This window comes from Eptesicus fuscus, chromosome 3, assembly GCF_027574615.1.
Source record: "Eptesicus fuscus isolate TK198812 chromosome 3, DD_ASM_mEF_20220401, whole genome shotgun sequence".
Classification (NCBI taxonomy): Eukaryota; Metazoa; Chordata; class Mammalia; order Chiroptera; family Vespertilionidae; genus Eptesicus; species Eptesicus fuscus.
Genome location: NC_072475.1, coordinates 67,928,032 through 67,943,218, shown reverse-complemented (window position 1 = coordinate 67,943,218; position 15,187 = coordinate 67,928,032). Strand labels below are relative to the sequence as shown.

The window sequence follows — 15,187 nt, the reverse complement described above, 5'->3', positions numbered from 1 at the left end:
GGGCATGTACCTAGGTTGCAGGCTCCTCCCTGGCCAGGGCCCAGGTCAGGGCTCATGCAGGAGGCAACCAATCAAAGTTTTCCTTTCACTTTAATGTTTCTCTCTGTCTCTCCCTTTGTCTTCCACATTCTCTAAAAATCAATGGAAACATATCCTCAGGTGAGGATTAAAAAAAGAAAGAAAGGCCATATGCTATGAAAGACACATCTTGAAAATGCCTAAAGAAAGTTGTCATTTTTTCATGATGAAGGGACTGGAGTCCATGTTGATGAAAACACCTTGGTGGATGCGGTGGCTGGCGGTGGCTGCAGCAGCGGGGTGATGGGGCTGGCGCCTTCCCCTGATCAGCCCAGTTTCCTTCATAAAGGGAGAGAGCCTAAGCTGACATAGGATATCCCCTGAGGGCTCCCAGTTTGTGAGAGGGGGCAGGCTGGGCTGAGGGACACCCCCCCTGCCCATGCACAAATTTCGTGCACTGGGCCCCTGCTATCCTACCTAATAATAGACAAATATGCAAATTGACCGTACCTTCGCTATGCCCGCGATTGGCCAGGAGGTGCGGGGGGGCGGGACTCGGGGTGGCCGGGGAAGTCGATTGGGCCAGCGGGACGCTGAGCTTGCGTCACCAGTGGCGGCTGGAGCTCAGCGTCTGCACCATGGCTGTGCTGCGGCACAGAAGGGGCCTCTGGGTCAGCGAGCTCACGTCCCACCATGGACCATCAAAACCAGGGGAGCTGGGTGCCTGTCCGCTCAGGCACCATGCCTTTCAGAAGCCTCCGGCGCCATGGAGGCTTCTGAAAGGCCTGGTGCACCAGCGGACAGGCACCCAGCTCCCCCGCTAAACGTGCATGATTCAATCATGCACTGGGCCTCTAGTATATATATAAAACTTTCCACACAAAAAGACTATAGACTGCTATTTATATCATATCATTTTTAAAATGAAACCAATGTGTTAATGATGCATCCTTGGATTTTCCTTATATATTTTTCTGTATCATTTTTTACTTGAAGGAATTTATAAGCTCTATAAAGACAATTATAAAAACAGGAAAAAGATCAGTGGTTGACAGGAGTTTGGTGGGAGGGAGGGATGAATAGGTGGAGCATAGACCATTCTCAGGGCAGTGAAATTGTTCCGTATGATACCACAATGGTGAACACGACATTATACATGTGTCAAAACGCATAGACTGCACAACACCAAGAGTGAACCCTAATGTGAATAAACTATGCAGTTTAGGTAATAAAGATGAGTCAGTGTAGGTTCATGATAGTAACAAATGTACCGCTGTGATTAGGGATGTTAATAGTGGGAGAGGTTGTGCAAGCATGGGACCAAGGGGAATATGGGAACTCTCTGTACTTTCCACTCATTTTGCTGTTTGAGGTTCACAGACATAAAAATATTAAGTCTATTAAAATTTAAAAAGGCAATTATAGGCTAAGATTTAATGTTTTATATTCTATCTGATTAAGGAAATGTGATCTGAAGACTAAAGCATGAATTTAGGGGGAAAGCAGAGGAACATGTCAAATTCCTCTGACCTTAATTCTTTTAGGAAAGAGTCCCTATAATTTTTCAGTGGTAATTTTTCTTAGTGACTTTGTTTTGCCATTTACACAGTAAGGACTCTAATGGGATTTCTCCTCTTTACTTCATAGGTATACCCTGAGGATGGATGAATCTTTATGCTAAAACGGTTTTCATTTCTTTGATAAAAGGCACTTTATAAACCAACCACAGATCCATGTCTTTTCCACCTTATGTTTTGTTACAGTTATACAGGAAGAATGGAGAAGCAACAATACAATAGAAATAGAGATAAATCAGACTCTGGAAATACCATGCCTTCAAAATATCTCCTCGGAAATTTCATCTGAGTTCACCTTCGCATGGTTGGTGGTAAGTGCTGCCCTTTTCAGTGAATACCTGCAATGATCTTTAAATATTAATGAAGTAAAAATGAATAATAAATAATAATAGGGAAGGAAGCACATACTGGATGAGGGACAGGTATTATGTGTCAGGTCGGGAATGGTTGTGGGGAGACACTCAGCAAGTCTCGGGGTCTATGCATGCACTGATTTAGAAATTAGTTTCTAAAGGTTAGTTTCTATTTCAAGCTATATGCCAAGCCCCCATTACAGAAAAGAGTGTGATGGTGCCCTGGAGAGGAGCCACCTCCACTAGAAGCCCCTACTCATAAATGTTTGTTTTACAAACAACTTATGCCTAGGGATAGACTCCCTTTTCTCAGAATGCTGACCATCACATCCTGGGAAATACACAACATTGCTTTATGAGAGGAAACACAAAATCTAATGCTTTTAAATACTAGGGGCCCAGTGTATGAATTTGTGCACTGTGGGCCACAAGGCTGCAGTGGGCACAGGGACGGGTCTCGGCCCATCCACCGTGCCCCCGCCCGGCCCCTCCTACCATGGCCCCTGGTCCCCTGTCTTCCAGCAGCCCCACTCCTGCTACTGCTGCTCCCATGCGATGATGGCACCAGCCCAGCTTGCATCCCACTAATGACGCTGAACCATTGTGGCCGGTGCTATCAGTGGGTGCAATTGGCGGCTGCTGCCCCGATCACTCCTCAGGAGCAAGGGGAGGTGGAGAAGCCCTCAGGGGTGATCGGGGCTGGCAGCTGCCACTTGCACCCGCTGACAGCACTGAACAATCAGGGCCGGCACATGGGGCAAAAAATTTTCAGTAGCCACCACACACTTGCCCCGATGACAGTGACCAGCACCCCGCGTTGGTCTGGTGCTCCTGCTCACCTGCTCCATCATCCTGCTGCAGCTGACACCCACCACGTTCCAGGCTCTACTGCCTGCTGCCAGCACCCACCATGTTCCACGCACGGCCCCTGGTGGTCAGCGCACGTCATAGCGACCGGTTGTTCAGTTGTTTGGTTGTTCCACTGTTTGGTCTACTTGCATATTGGGTTTTATATATATAGATAGGTGGAAAATGTATCTGATAGAAGGAGGACCTATCTTACAAACAGCCACTGGTCAGCTCTATTACTGCCACAGGGATCAGCAAGCCTATAGTTGTCTTGATTTCTGACTTCAAAAACAAATTCGGAAATCTGGAATTTTATGAGAAATTTTCTAAGCCAATCGAATGGCAGCCAGCTATTAGCCAATATACATAGTCCACCTCTAATGCTGTTAAATCAGATGATGTTACCGAACTGAAGGGACATTTGCCTGTGCGCATCAAAGCCCCATAAGACATGAACAGGAGTTTGCAGCCAAGAAAGTAAGAATTTATTAAGGATATGGTGCCATGCCCGGAGTCACAGGTAGCTCATGCTCAGAGACCTGGCTCCTTGCTGGCGTCCAGGGCTAGATTATATGGGGGGGGGGGGGGGGGGAGGAATCATTAATCATGGTGACTTAAGGCAATTAGGGTGTGGTCTCTGCTGATTGGTGGGTGCTAGAGTAGGAGGTAATTAATCATTGCATCTAGTCCTGATGTGAACCACGGAGGTTGTTCTGTCCAGTTTCACAAGGATTTGTTCTGTGAGATTGTTCCATTTTCCTAGGTCCAAAGCTAAAACATAACTGAGGTCAAGATATTATTATTATTATTTTGATTGAAAACTCTGTCTCTGTAGTCAATAGACCCAGGACTACTGGATGCTGACCAGAACCTCATTGTCCTGGGACTTAATTATTAAGCAAGGGGAGGGAGGTAGATGAGTCCAGGCACTGGCTGAGGCCAGTTTGTATCAAAGAGGAAAAAATCAAATAAAGGGCAGATTTAAAAAAATAAGGTTAGACACTTCTCCGAAGAGGATGTACAAATGGCCAATAGATATATGAAAAGATGCTCAACATCACTAATCATCAGAGAAATGCAAATTAAAACCACAATGAGATATCGCCTCACACCTGCCATAATGGCTACCATCAATAAATCAACAAATAACAAGTACTGGAGAGGATGTAGAGGAAAGAGAACCCTTGTACACTGCTGGTGGGAATGCAGAATAGTGCAGCCACTGTGGAAAGCAGTATGGAATTTCCTCAAAAAATTCAAAATGGAACTGCCTTTTGACCCAGGTATCCCACTTCTGAGAATATATCCTAATCACCAATCAGAAAGAATATATCCACCCCTATGTTCATAGCAGAATTGCTTACAGTAGCTAAGATTTGGAAACATCCCAAGTTCCCATCAGCAGACAAGTGGATCAAAAAGCTGCAGTACATTTACACCATGGAATACTGTAAAAAAGAAGGAAGTCTTACCCTTTGCAACAGCATGGATGGACCTGGAGAGTATTATGCTAAATGAAATAAGCCAGACAGAGAAAGACAAATACCATATGATCTCACTAATATGTGGGATCTAATGGAAAAAATAAATAAACTGATGAACAAAATGTAACCAGAAGTAGAAATACATGGAATGCTAGACTGGCTGTTGCCCAAAGGGAGAGGGATGGAGTAGTGATTGGATAAAGAAGATGAAGGAAATAGCTACAGAACACCTATGCATATTCCATGGACACAGACAATAATTTGGTAAAGTCCAAGGAAGAGGTAGGCAGGGGAGGGTGGAGGTAGGAAAAGGGGAAAAGTGGGGAGGGGGGGACTCCTACAATAATGTGAAAATAAGGTTTCTGCACAGTTACAATAACACAAGACTAAAGCAATTATAAAGATAATCATAAACATAGTTTTGGTAATCACAACATGAGTGTTCATTTAGATGATCCAGAATATGATTATATTACTTTTTAGCTTGTCATCACAATAAAAACACAAAATTTAAAAATTCTTACAGAATCATAGATATCCATGAACATAGCAGCTGATACAGTTTGCAAAATACTGTATTTGCATAAGTTATCATTCATATTTCATGTTGACCTAGATTTTTGTGGACTGTCTTGGAAAGTAGACCCTTCCTATAAAAAGATTTCTCTGGGGATGTGACAAATCCAAAATAACTGACCTGCTAGTAGGCCTTGAAATACAACCTACAGATAATTTCTCACTGGCTACATATTTTTTGGGTAGTCAGTAAAGTGAAAGTAAAAAATATTCTAAAATATCTTTCTCACTGTTCTAAATTGTCCAATGTCTCTTGGTTATCGGTCAGAAAATGCTCTTATCCTTTCATAGTGTTTGGTTTTTAAAATATAAGGCTTCCTGGGCATGATGCCTATGGTTAGTATAACTCAATTGTTCTTAACAAATGTGATACAATTTGGTTCTTAAGAAAAGGCTTTGAAGAGGAGAGGACCCCAGGAGAGCAGAAACTTACAATACTAAACATTACAGTAATGGAAATGCATTTTCTATACCTTGGCTTACATTTTTAATGTTTTCCACAAATAGGCAAAAAGTTTCTACCCCAATTATCATAAACTCAACTAACAGTGGGAATAATAAAGCTTCATAATAATAACTAATAATAAAGTTTAGTAAATCTTCACTATGGAGATTTTGGCTGGCTAGTAAGTTGATCTGTAGTGTCTTATCTTATCTTTAGGGTGCGTGATCTGTTTTTCCAAGCTAGTATAAAGCCTTCACTTGATCGGTGTCCTTTGTGTGACTATGAGCTTCTCCAGGACAAAAAGCTGCATCACTCATTTCAAAAATTCTTAGCATTAGGTATAGTGCCTAGAACATAGGCACTCAATGAATAATGGAATGGCTCTGTGTCTCTTTGTCTCCTTCCCCCACAGCCCTATTCCTTGTCCTCGTATTAAATTGATGGTCACTAAATTGATGCTGTGCATTTGATTAATGAATAGCAGCTCATTAAGTGTCAGTGACTTGATAAATGGTAAGGCATCCTTATCTAGTAATTTTCTTTAAAGGAATGAAGATGACTAAATAGACCTCATCTTTGGATCCTGCCAGGACAGGATAAATGAGGGGCAGAGAGAGTGCACCTAAGGTCACACACTGAGAGAGTGAATCCTAAACTTCTGCTAGAACTTCAAGCCATGCTGTCACTTTCAACAATGCATCATGATGCAGAGCACCTGAGGTATCCTTTTTGAAAGAAACCTCTCTTCAAAGGAAATATTATATTGGTAAATGTGCTGATTAAATTCCTACTGTGCATTCCATTTTTAAATGTCAAAATCTATTTGCTCTTCTGATTTACACCCGTGCTCCATGCTGTTGGAAGCTGCGGGATTCAGCCAGTCTGATATGAAATTATCTGATTTCCTCATATTAAGGAATAAACTGCAGTACTTCATGCCATGACTGTTATAGGTCTGCAGAGGACATAAATATCCTCTCCAATCCCTATTTTAGTTCTTTAATCTCTTGTTAAACTAGCAATAACAATCGTAACGATAAGCCAGTTGTCCTCACAAACATTATATAATGTGGTTTTTATAAAATTCAGAGATGAGGGAGATGAGCTCAGGAGGACAGACACCTGCTTGTAATGAACTCAGTAGCTCCAGGAAGCTGTGCACGCTCCCATTTTCAAGTCTGCATTAGAGTCTGGAAACAATTTTACAAACTAAAATTATTTTAATCTAGGTCACTGGAAAATAAAAAGTATGCCTTCCTATATGTAGAATTTAATAGCATCTAATTAAATCAGTTATGACCCTCATGGAGATTATTAGGATTCTCTGTTAACATTAGAAAATTATTTGGTATATATATCTGATCCCATATGAAGGCTGTGCTAAATGTGTTCATGGGCACATCCTTTGCATTTGGGGAAGTTACTTTCCAGAACTGTGACTACACTGAAGTAAACAGGCATCAGGCACAAATGGGGTATCCAACATTGATCTAGCATGGAAGGTAACTAAGTGAACACAAAGGGTTAACCCTTCAATGGACACTGAAGGTCTAAGTGAATGGCAGGTGATACATTAGAAATCGCACAATAGATGGGATGCAGTTGGTAGAAAAAGGACAAGTGATATCTTTCCCGTTTTATGTCCTGGGGCACAAACATACATTCATCAGGGAAATTCTGCAAGCTTGATCTGGGAGCTTCTACATATATCTAATATTCTGTTTTTATTCCAAACGATCATCCTGATTTCCCACAGTATAAATTTTGATTCAATCCAATAAACATATGCAAATCTGTTTTGGGTACTAGGTCCTGCAGGGATACAAACTATATTGGACATATTTCCTACCATGAAATGCAATTTTGATAAAAAAATTTTTTTTAAAAAAGAGCGAAAATAGTTTGACTCTGACTAGATGGACCTGGGAAATCTTTCAAAGATTATGTTTGAGCTGAATATTTAAAAAACAGTTGACCAGCAAATGACAGACATGTACTAAAACCCTGGACCCATGAGTACAATTTGGGGAGATAAGAGGCAGGAGGAAATATTTGTTCCCAAAGTTGTAGATAAAGAGAAACCCATGGTTTTTCTCTTTAAAATCACAACAAGGACAGGAATGTTTCAGCAAACAGTTCAATATTAGCGATAAAGGCATATAACTAAAACCTAGATGCTGCCTGGCTGGTGTGGCTAAGTGGTTAAGCGTTGACCCAGGAACAAAGAGTTCGCAGTTCAATTCCTGTTAAGGGCACATGCCTAGGAATCAATCCCCAGAGCGGGATATGCAGAAGGCAGCCGATCGATGATGTTTCTCTCTCATTGATGTTTCTATCTCTCTATCCCTCTCCCTTCCTCTCTCTCTAAAAATCAATAAAAACATTTTTTCAAAACTTAGATGCTTATATTTTTTAAATTTTTTATCTATAAATGTATCTTTATAGATATACTATACTTTAATATTTCTGATGTTTTATAGCCTATGAGAAGCCTAGCAATTCAGAAAACAAAACTGCCACCTTCTACCTGATGACAGTAGCCTCTAATTGTCTTCATCATAATCAAAATTAAAGTGCTAGCCAACCTACAATTGTGATGATTAGAAAAATAATGTTCTGGTGCTCTACAGAGTGGAGCTGGGGGCTTCACAAGCAGCTACTTGGACAGCACTGACTGGATGGAGAATAAATGGGGGGCATGGAGATAGGAAGCAGTATGGAGATAAAGAAGTAGCAATCAATACAATTAACAGAATTTACTGAATGAGCTATAGATACTCAACACCCACCATGTGCTGTAGTCAACACCGCCGGCTCTGACATGGAGCTTGTGCCATCCCAGGGATGAAATAATGTCATGAAATCAAATAGTACCAATGTCCCTTTTCTGGATTGGAAATTCTGATTCTAGTACAAAAATAGGAAAGCCTCCACCATTCATTCCCAGGTTTGTCAAGTCTTTAAGGGACACAGGGAAGCAGTGTTTCATGATTCAATATGACCCCAGCCAGCCCTTATCATGGAAATTATCTTATCTAACTCTTGTCCATAACTTAATTATATGCTTATTTCTCTTCTACAGGTATGGGGTATGGTTTTGTATTTGTTTTTCTTGTGCACTAATTCTTCTCCAATAGCCTCTAAGCAGACAAGGCAAGGATTGTTTATCCTACTACATTTGTGAGGCTGTATACAGCAAAGTCATTGTCAGCATGACCTTTGGAGGGAAATTTTATTTTTTCAAGTCCTGGTTCCTCCATTTACTAGCTGTGTGGCCTAAGAGCCAAGATTAGGGTAAATAGGGCCCACACCCTGGATGACAATTTAAGTGAGTGCCGAAAAAATCAGTAATCAAGATATAAATATTAAGAAAATATTTTAAAATCAAAATTTAGGGAAACTTTCTGATGAAGAGAAGATCAACATTTTAAATAAAGGCAGGCTGCTGTTTGTCCGTTTTGAGACCCAGCTATACTGTCCGAGGAGCGGTGTTTCCCAATCAGGCTGTGGTTCCGGGGCCGCCTGGCATCAGGTCCCCCACGGGCACATGTAGAAGAGCTGACAGAGGAGCACACATTGAGCAATGCACGGCTTTATGTAGTCATTCATTTTTTTTAATTATAGAATTTGCATTAACTTTTTCCACTTAGGCAAAGTATGGAAGGGTATTTTGATAAGTGCACATAGGGGTACATGTTTTTCCTTTTGTCTCAGAATTCATATCTTGGCTATGTTGTGTAACCTAAGTTTTAGTTACCTTATCTGTAAAAGGGGATCATTATAGTACCCACCTCATGGTATTATTGAGAGGTGTGAATAAGGTAACAATGGAAAAACTGAGCACATTCCTGTTCTTACTATGCATTAAAAACTAATCTCTAAAGAGTTGGTTGTATGACTCTCCACAGCTCCTGGGTTTATCGGGCAGATAAAGAATACTCATGAAGTAGCTGGTTGATCATCAGCGAGGCTGGAGGACAGTTCATATTAATTGAACATATACTGAGTGTCAGGACTAGTGTAGGTATGCCAGTGCAATCTATATTTCCCATTAAATCATAGGGTCCATTAAGTTGGGAGTCCATGAAAGTTGTCAAAATTTTTTCTTAAAAGAACAAGAAGAGAAAAACAGATAATAATAAAGACTATATAATAAGACCCTCTTACCAGTCTGTTTCCTGCTGACCCTAAGATTATCATCAGGTGGCAGCTGAAGTACACTCGATGACCCCTAGAGTCATAGGGTATCTGACTCCCAAGGGCCCTTTCAATCAGCAAATTGTCCACACCTCTGTAATCAACAACCTACATAACGGCCTCTGGCCTCCAGGGATTTCTTTTAAATTTTTCTTTTCTGATACTCCTGGAAGTGGTTTTTTGTTTTGTTTTCTTTGTTTTGTTTTTTGGTGTGTGTGTGTGTGTGTGTGTGTGTGTGTGTGTGTGTGTGTGTGATGGTTTGGTTTTCATTAGTGTGTGTTGTCTCTGAGGCTTACTTGTCCCTGGTCCTGGGCAACCCTGCTTTTTGATGCTATAAAAAAGCCTTTGTAAGTGCCTTCTTGTTTTGTGTGACCTTTGAGCAAGTTACTTAATTTCATTTCATTCCAGATTGTTGTAGAGAGTAAATAAGACTTGGAATAACTTTGCCTAGTACCTAAAACAGTAGGTGCTAAATAAACTTAAGCTATGACTAATAAGAACATAAAATTTTAGTAGTGGTCATAGCATGATATTGGTATTATTCTCCCTCTCCCAGCTCTAGACATTTCAATGCTTGACTGGACTAGTATTTTTCTGCCTCTCGTCCCATTTGCTCGGTGAAAGCAGACACCCATGTGCAGTCTTGCCTTGGCCCCTTTATAACTGGGATTCTAGATTCTTTCAGGATCTCTGAATGTTGTAAGTTACAAGGCACAACTTTGCAACTGAATCCTATCTTTCCCAACAAAGGAACAAACCTTTTCCTCTACAACAGTCAACTGCTCAGAAAAAAACAAATGAACCCTTGAGCAAATTGGGGTTTGGGGGGGTTGTTTTGTTTTATTTCTTGTATCTTTCCTCCACCAATGAGACCAGCCGTGTTAGTCACACCCAGCTACACAATAAAGGAAAAAGCAGTTTTCCTTGCCAGCCTCCACATCCAACCAAGTGGCCTCTGACTGCCCTTCTTCCCACAACAGAGTGACAGATGGAAATGTTCCGGGTGGCTAGTCATTTACTAAACATCAAGCAGCATTTTGAAGTCCAAGATCCTCACCAAAACAGTCCCTATGCATAAAGCAGGAGCTGTAACATCAAGTTTGTTGAGCTGGAGGACCTGCAGGGGGAGCCTGCCTCCTTAATTATTGGGCTCCAGGTCTGCAAATGCTGAGTCAAGTGCCAGCCAATTCTTAAGGCTCCTTTTGGAGCCCTTGTCTCCAGAATATAAGCTCTCTCCCTTTAACTTTCTGAACACTTCTTCATTAAGAAGACAGCAGGATAGACACATAGGTCCTTCTTTATGTGAGTATAAAGGTGTGTGCATTGCTTCAGGAGTAGGTTTTAAGCAGGGTATAATATATATTTAAGCAGGGTATAATATATATATATATATTTGTTTGTAAAGATGATTACCAATCCCAGCTGTAGTTATTTATAGAATTGTGTCTTACATAAGAGTTTCTACTGAGTATATTCTGGAAATATCTATATGAACTATTTAAAAAGTCTACATTCATGTTTCCACTGTTTCTGCTCCTAGCCCATACTTGAATTCTCTCACTCACCTGCTTCCATTTCTTTCACCCTGCATCTGTCTCATTTTTTGAACTAGAGATTCCAAGTCAGATCATTGTTCTCATTATTTCATGACTTCTTCCCCACCAGATGCATTCCTGTTCACCTCATCCGCTTTAGTTCCCTCCATTTCCCCTGGCCCCTGTGCATAGGATCCACCTGTTGTTTAGAGTTAGACCCGTGGTTCTCAGCCCTGCCCCTCTGAGGGTCTCACCCCAGAACAACTTAGTTCAAACCCCCAGAGAATAAATTTGTGCATCTGAGTGTTTTCAAAGCAACTGAATTGAGCATGTTGTTATACTAAAGGGCATAAGGACACACCCCTTCCTCTACCCTGTGCCCCTCAAGAGTCCCCCCTTCACTGGGCCCTTAGTCAGCAGAATGCTGTGACACCCCCAGGACCTTGTCCATGGAAATAATGAGGGGGGCAAGAACAATGGGGGCTTTTCTTCACAGACCCAAGAAAGGATATGGAAGAGAGGAAACAAATACTCCAAATGATCTCTGGTCTCCAACGTTCAGATTAACATTTACAGCCTACTCTTCAGGTGTCCTCTTTGAAGGCAGTACAAACACAGAAATAAGGGCAGAAGGGCAAGGGCCAGGACAAGGCTGAGGTGAGGAAAGGAAGTACCTACAGCATAAAATTTAAGGAGGCGCTCACACTCAGGTGCGCAGGGTGCATTTACAAGAACCTGAGAGTGAGTGCCTCCTTAAATGTTGTGCCCTAGGAATCTCCTTACCTCATCCTAGTCCTGGCCCTGAGGGGACCTAAATGAAAGCTTTCTAAAGTAATGCTGGGAGAGTGACGATAATTATCCAGTTCAGTTGAAGATTTTATAGGCAAAACATAAACCCTTCTTAGCACACCTTGCCATTAAGATTTCTGAATTTGGCATGAGAATTGTGATCTGCCATTAGCCCCCAGTGCTGTGTGCCCCTCCCCCCCAAATATGCAGTTTATAGAGGATTCAAAGGGGGAGTTCTCAACAGAAGAGCAGCAAGTATCTGTTCATATTAGGAGAAACTGACAATAGTTTTTAGCTGAAAGTCAAGGGTACTGATACTTTGTCTAGTAACATACTAAATACCTCTTAATTTCAATCCTTCATTCATATCTCTCTTTTTACAAGACATAAATTAATACTTGTGGAATACCTAGCCCAGAGCTAGCCCACTTGAGTGCTCAATAACTGGTATCTATTTTTCTCACCAGGAAGATAATGGAACTCAGGAAACACTTTTCACCCAGGATCACCCCATCAGCAAAGCCACATTATTTAAAGACAGAGTCAAACTAGGTGCAGACTATGGGCTTTACCTCTCTCCAGTCCAAATCCACGATGATGACCGGAAGTTCTCTTGCCACGTTACAGTCAGGCCTGGCAAAATCCTGAGGAGCTCCACCAGGGTCAAGGTTTTTGGTAAGAGTTTTTGTTCTCAGGGCTCCTTGCCATTCTGCCATCCCTGTTGCCTGCCTCGCTTTCCCCCTAGAGAGGAAGCAGCCTGTGACCTGGAGTGCAGCCAAGCAAGGCTAGCTGTTCAGGAGTTTTATTTACCTTGATACCTGCCTTTCGTGTTGGGGCTGGGGAGCAGGATAAGAAGTAAAAGAATAACGATTCTGTTAATAGATTGAAATCACACAATTGGTCAGTTTCCTGGTGACCACTCCCTTACTTACAATTTTAATATTTCCTAAGAATACTGGAACTCTCTTTAATTATAGCTGCCAAAGTATAATTGCTTAGCTGTCTAATTGTCTTAGTTGCTTGCTGGAGGAAGACAGAATAAGGCCAGTGTGAGAATAGAAGGATGATGAACAGAGCTCCAGAGACACTCTCTGGGCATCGCCCCCACACCTCGCCAAAGCCAGCTGGGGTGAATGCAGGCCAGCTCCTCCAGCAAGGATGCCCACAGTAGGGGCCTCTGACTCTGCAGGGTCCAGACAGGGTAGGGGGTGGGGGGGGATGTGAAAATTCTATTTTGTTCAGTGATGCAAGGAAATGTTAATAAACAAAAACTCCTAGCTTTGAATATTTTTCTCATCTTTGTGACTAAGAACTGTGCTTTTTAAAATAGCATTTCTAAATTAAAGCAAAGAGAAAAGCAGTGATGTGAGTGAGCAATTAATTGATTTTGGAAATGAGGTAAACGAAAAGAAAATAACTTTACAAAACGTAAGTCACGACTGACAGAACAAGTAAAAAGAAAATCTTTGTTTTTACTTTTTTACTTATGATCTCATTGCATTATTATTAGAGGTCACACAATTCAGTATTTTGAAGGAAGTGCCAGCCCTGCAGTTCATAAAGATGGAGTAGCTACAGCCAAGATTAATACAGTTTGAAGCCTCCTGCTTACAGTTTTCCTCTGTCTCTTCCTCCTGCCCTCCTGCCCTCCTGCCCTTCCATCTCACCTCCTTCCCCAGCTCTCCCCATAATCAATCACCCCTGATGGTCAGGTCCCTTATGGAGCCTAAACAATGTTCTGTGAAGAGTTGGGAAGGACTGTTCATCTCTTTTATCAATTATCACCCTCAGCACACTTACCGAGGTGTGACTGTCTTAGCACAAACATGAAACCAACTCATCTGGTCTTACTATTGGCGAATCAATGAAGGCAGCCATCTGGGATGTGCAAAGAAATATCAATTCTAAATAAGGCAAACTGTGTCCCTTTTGACCAAGGGTTTTTTGCACCATAACTTGACCTAATTGCCTTGTCAAATTAAATTATGTCCTCTTTGCTGCATTAAAATGCTTTCATCTTGGTCTTAACCGCTTCTTACTTTTATATCTCACTCTTCTCACCCTATCTATCGGTACATCTGTCTCAACATTTCTCTTTCTTCTTTGAACTCCTTTCAGTACATGCTTAAAAATAGGAGATTCTACCTCCTTGTTGATATAATTAGATTTTCCCTGCTTCCTGGACTTTCTCCTTTACCAAATGGGCTGGCTAGGTTGTGTTAGAATAGTCTCATCTAGTCTGAACCTATTTGTGGGTGTCACCCGAACATATATTATCATGGCCTTGGCCTAGAAGCACAATACATAGTTCATTTAGAACCCACTCTGAATTACGTGGTTATTCCTCAAAGAGATGAAGCCAAGAATAAAAATATAAAAACCTCAAAATAAATACCCAAGTGTACCACAGACGCATTCTACATGCCCCAGATTCAGCTCTTTCCTTCTTCCTGATAATGCCTTTACTCTCTAACAGACCAGGGATTGGAAGTTTGCCCAGCTCCTCTGTGGCTTCCTACATCTCCCTCACTCGTCTCCCTTAACTTTCCTTTCCTTTCTTTAGTGGTAAGTCACCTGCCATCACAAATTCCTGCTCCTCAGATCTAAATCTGATCGTCCTGAGATTCAAAAATAATCTCTACCAACCCTGCAATTTTTAGTAATTGTTCTTTCTTTTGGGTGCTTTATTCTACGGTATTTGTTGCCAATAGGAGGTCAGAAATGCCCCTCCTCTCCTCAGTGTTTTAGGGTTGTATTTTGGTTTGAGTTCTCCTGAAAGAAAACAAGGAGAGGAGGATTGGGGTTGAATCCATTTATTTGAGAGGTAATCCTCTGAAACATCAGAAGAGGAAGGAAGATAATAGAATGTACACGATCAAGCTGTGGGTTTAGAGCTCGAACCCCTGGGGAACTCTGGAAGAACACACATCAGAGTTATCCCAAACGAAGGCAAGGAAGCTGGGGTACTAGCCACAACTCCCCATCTGTTATCGCCACACTCTCTGGGATTTCTTGTTTGCCCTGCTTGTGGACTCAGTGTGCTCCTCTAACCCCAATAAATCCTAAGGAGAGTATCACATTTGCCTCTACTTAGTGAGGTCTCTCAACCAGCAAGTAAAGGCAAATGTCAAGTGGATTTGCAGGCATTAACAGCACCTGTGATAGGGTCTTAATATTTTAATATTTTCTCCACTGGTTATGAACCAGTGGAGAAAATATTAAAAATATTAAAATATTAAGACCCTATCACCAGACGTCTTTGTCTGCTGTACTCAAGAATTTACTTGAGCCCAACCAGTGTGGCTCAGTAGTTGAGCATCGACCTATTAACCAGGAGGTCATGGTTCAATTCCCAGTCAGGGCA

The 15,187-nt window shown here is 41.5% G+C and overlaps 1 protein-coding gene across 2 annotated transcripts in view; it reads left to right on the top strand.

Annotated features, from left to right (window-relative positions):
• The window catches only part of CD96 (CD96 molecule), a 99,467-nt gene that overhangs the window by 15,042 nt on the left and 69,238 nt on the right, over positions 1-15,187 (top strand). For both annotated transcript variants that reach the window (XM_028153251.2, XM_008146686.3), the window contains exons 3-4: positions 1,782-1,906; positions 12,291-12,498. In XM_028153251.2, coding sequence (XP_028009052.2) covers positions 1,782-1,906; positions 12,291-12,498 — 333 coding nt within the window. The remainder of the gene's footprint in view (positions 1-1,781; positions 1,907-12,290; positions 12,499-15,187) is intronic.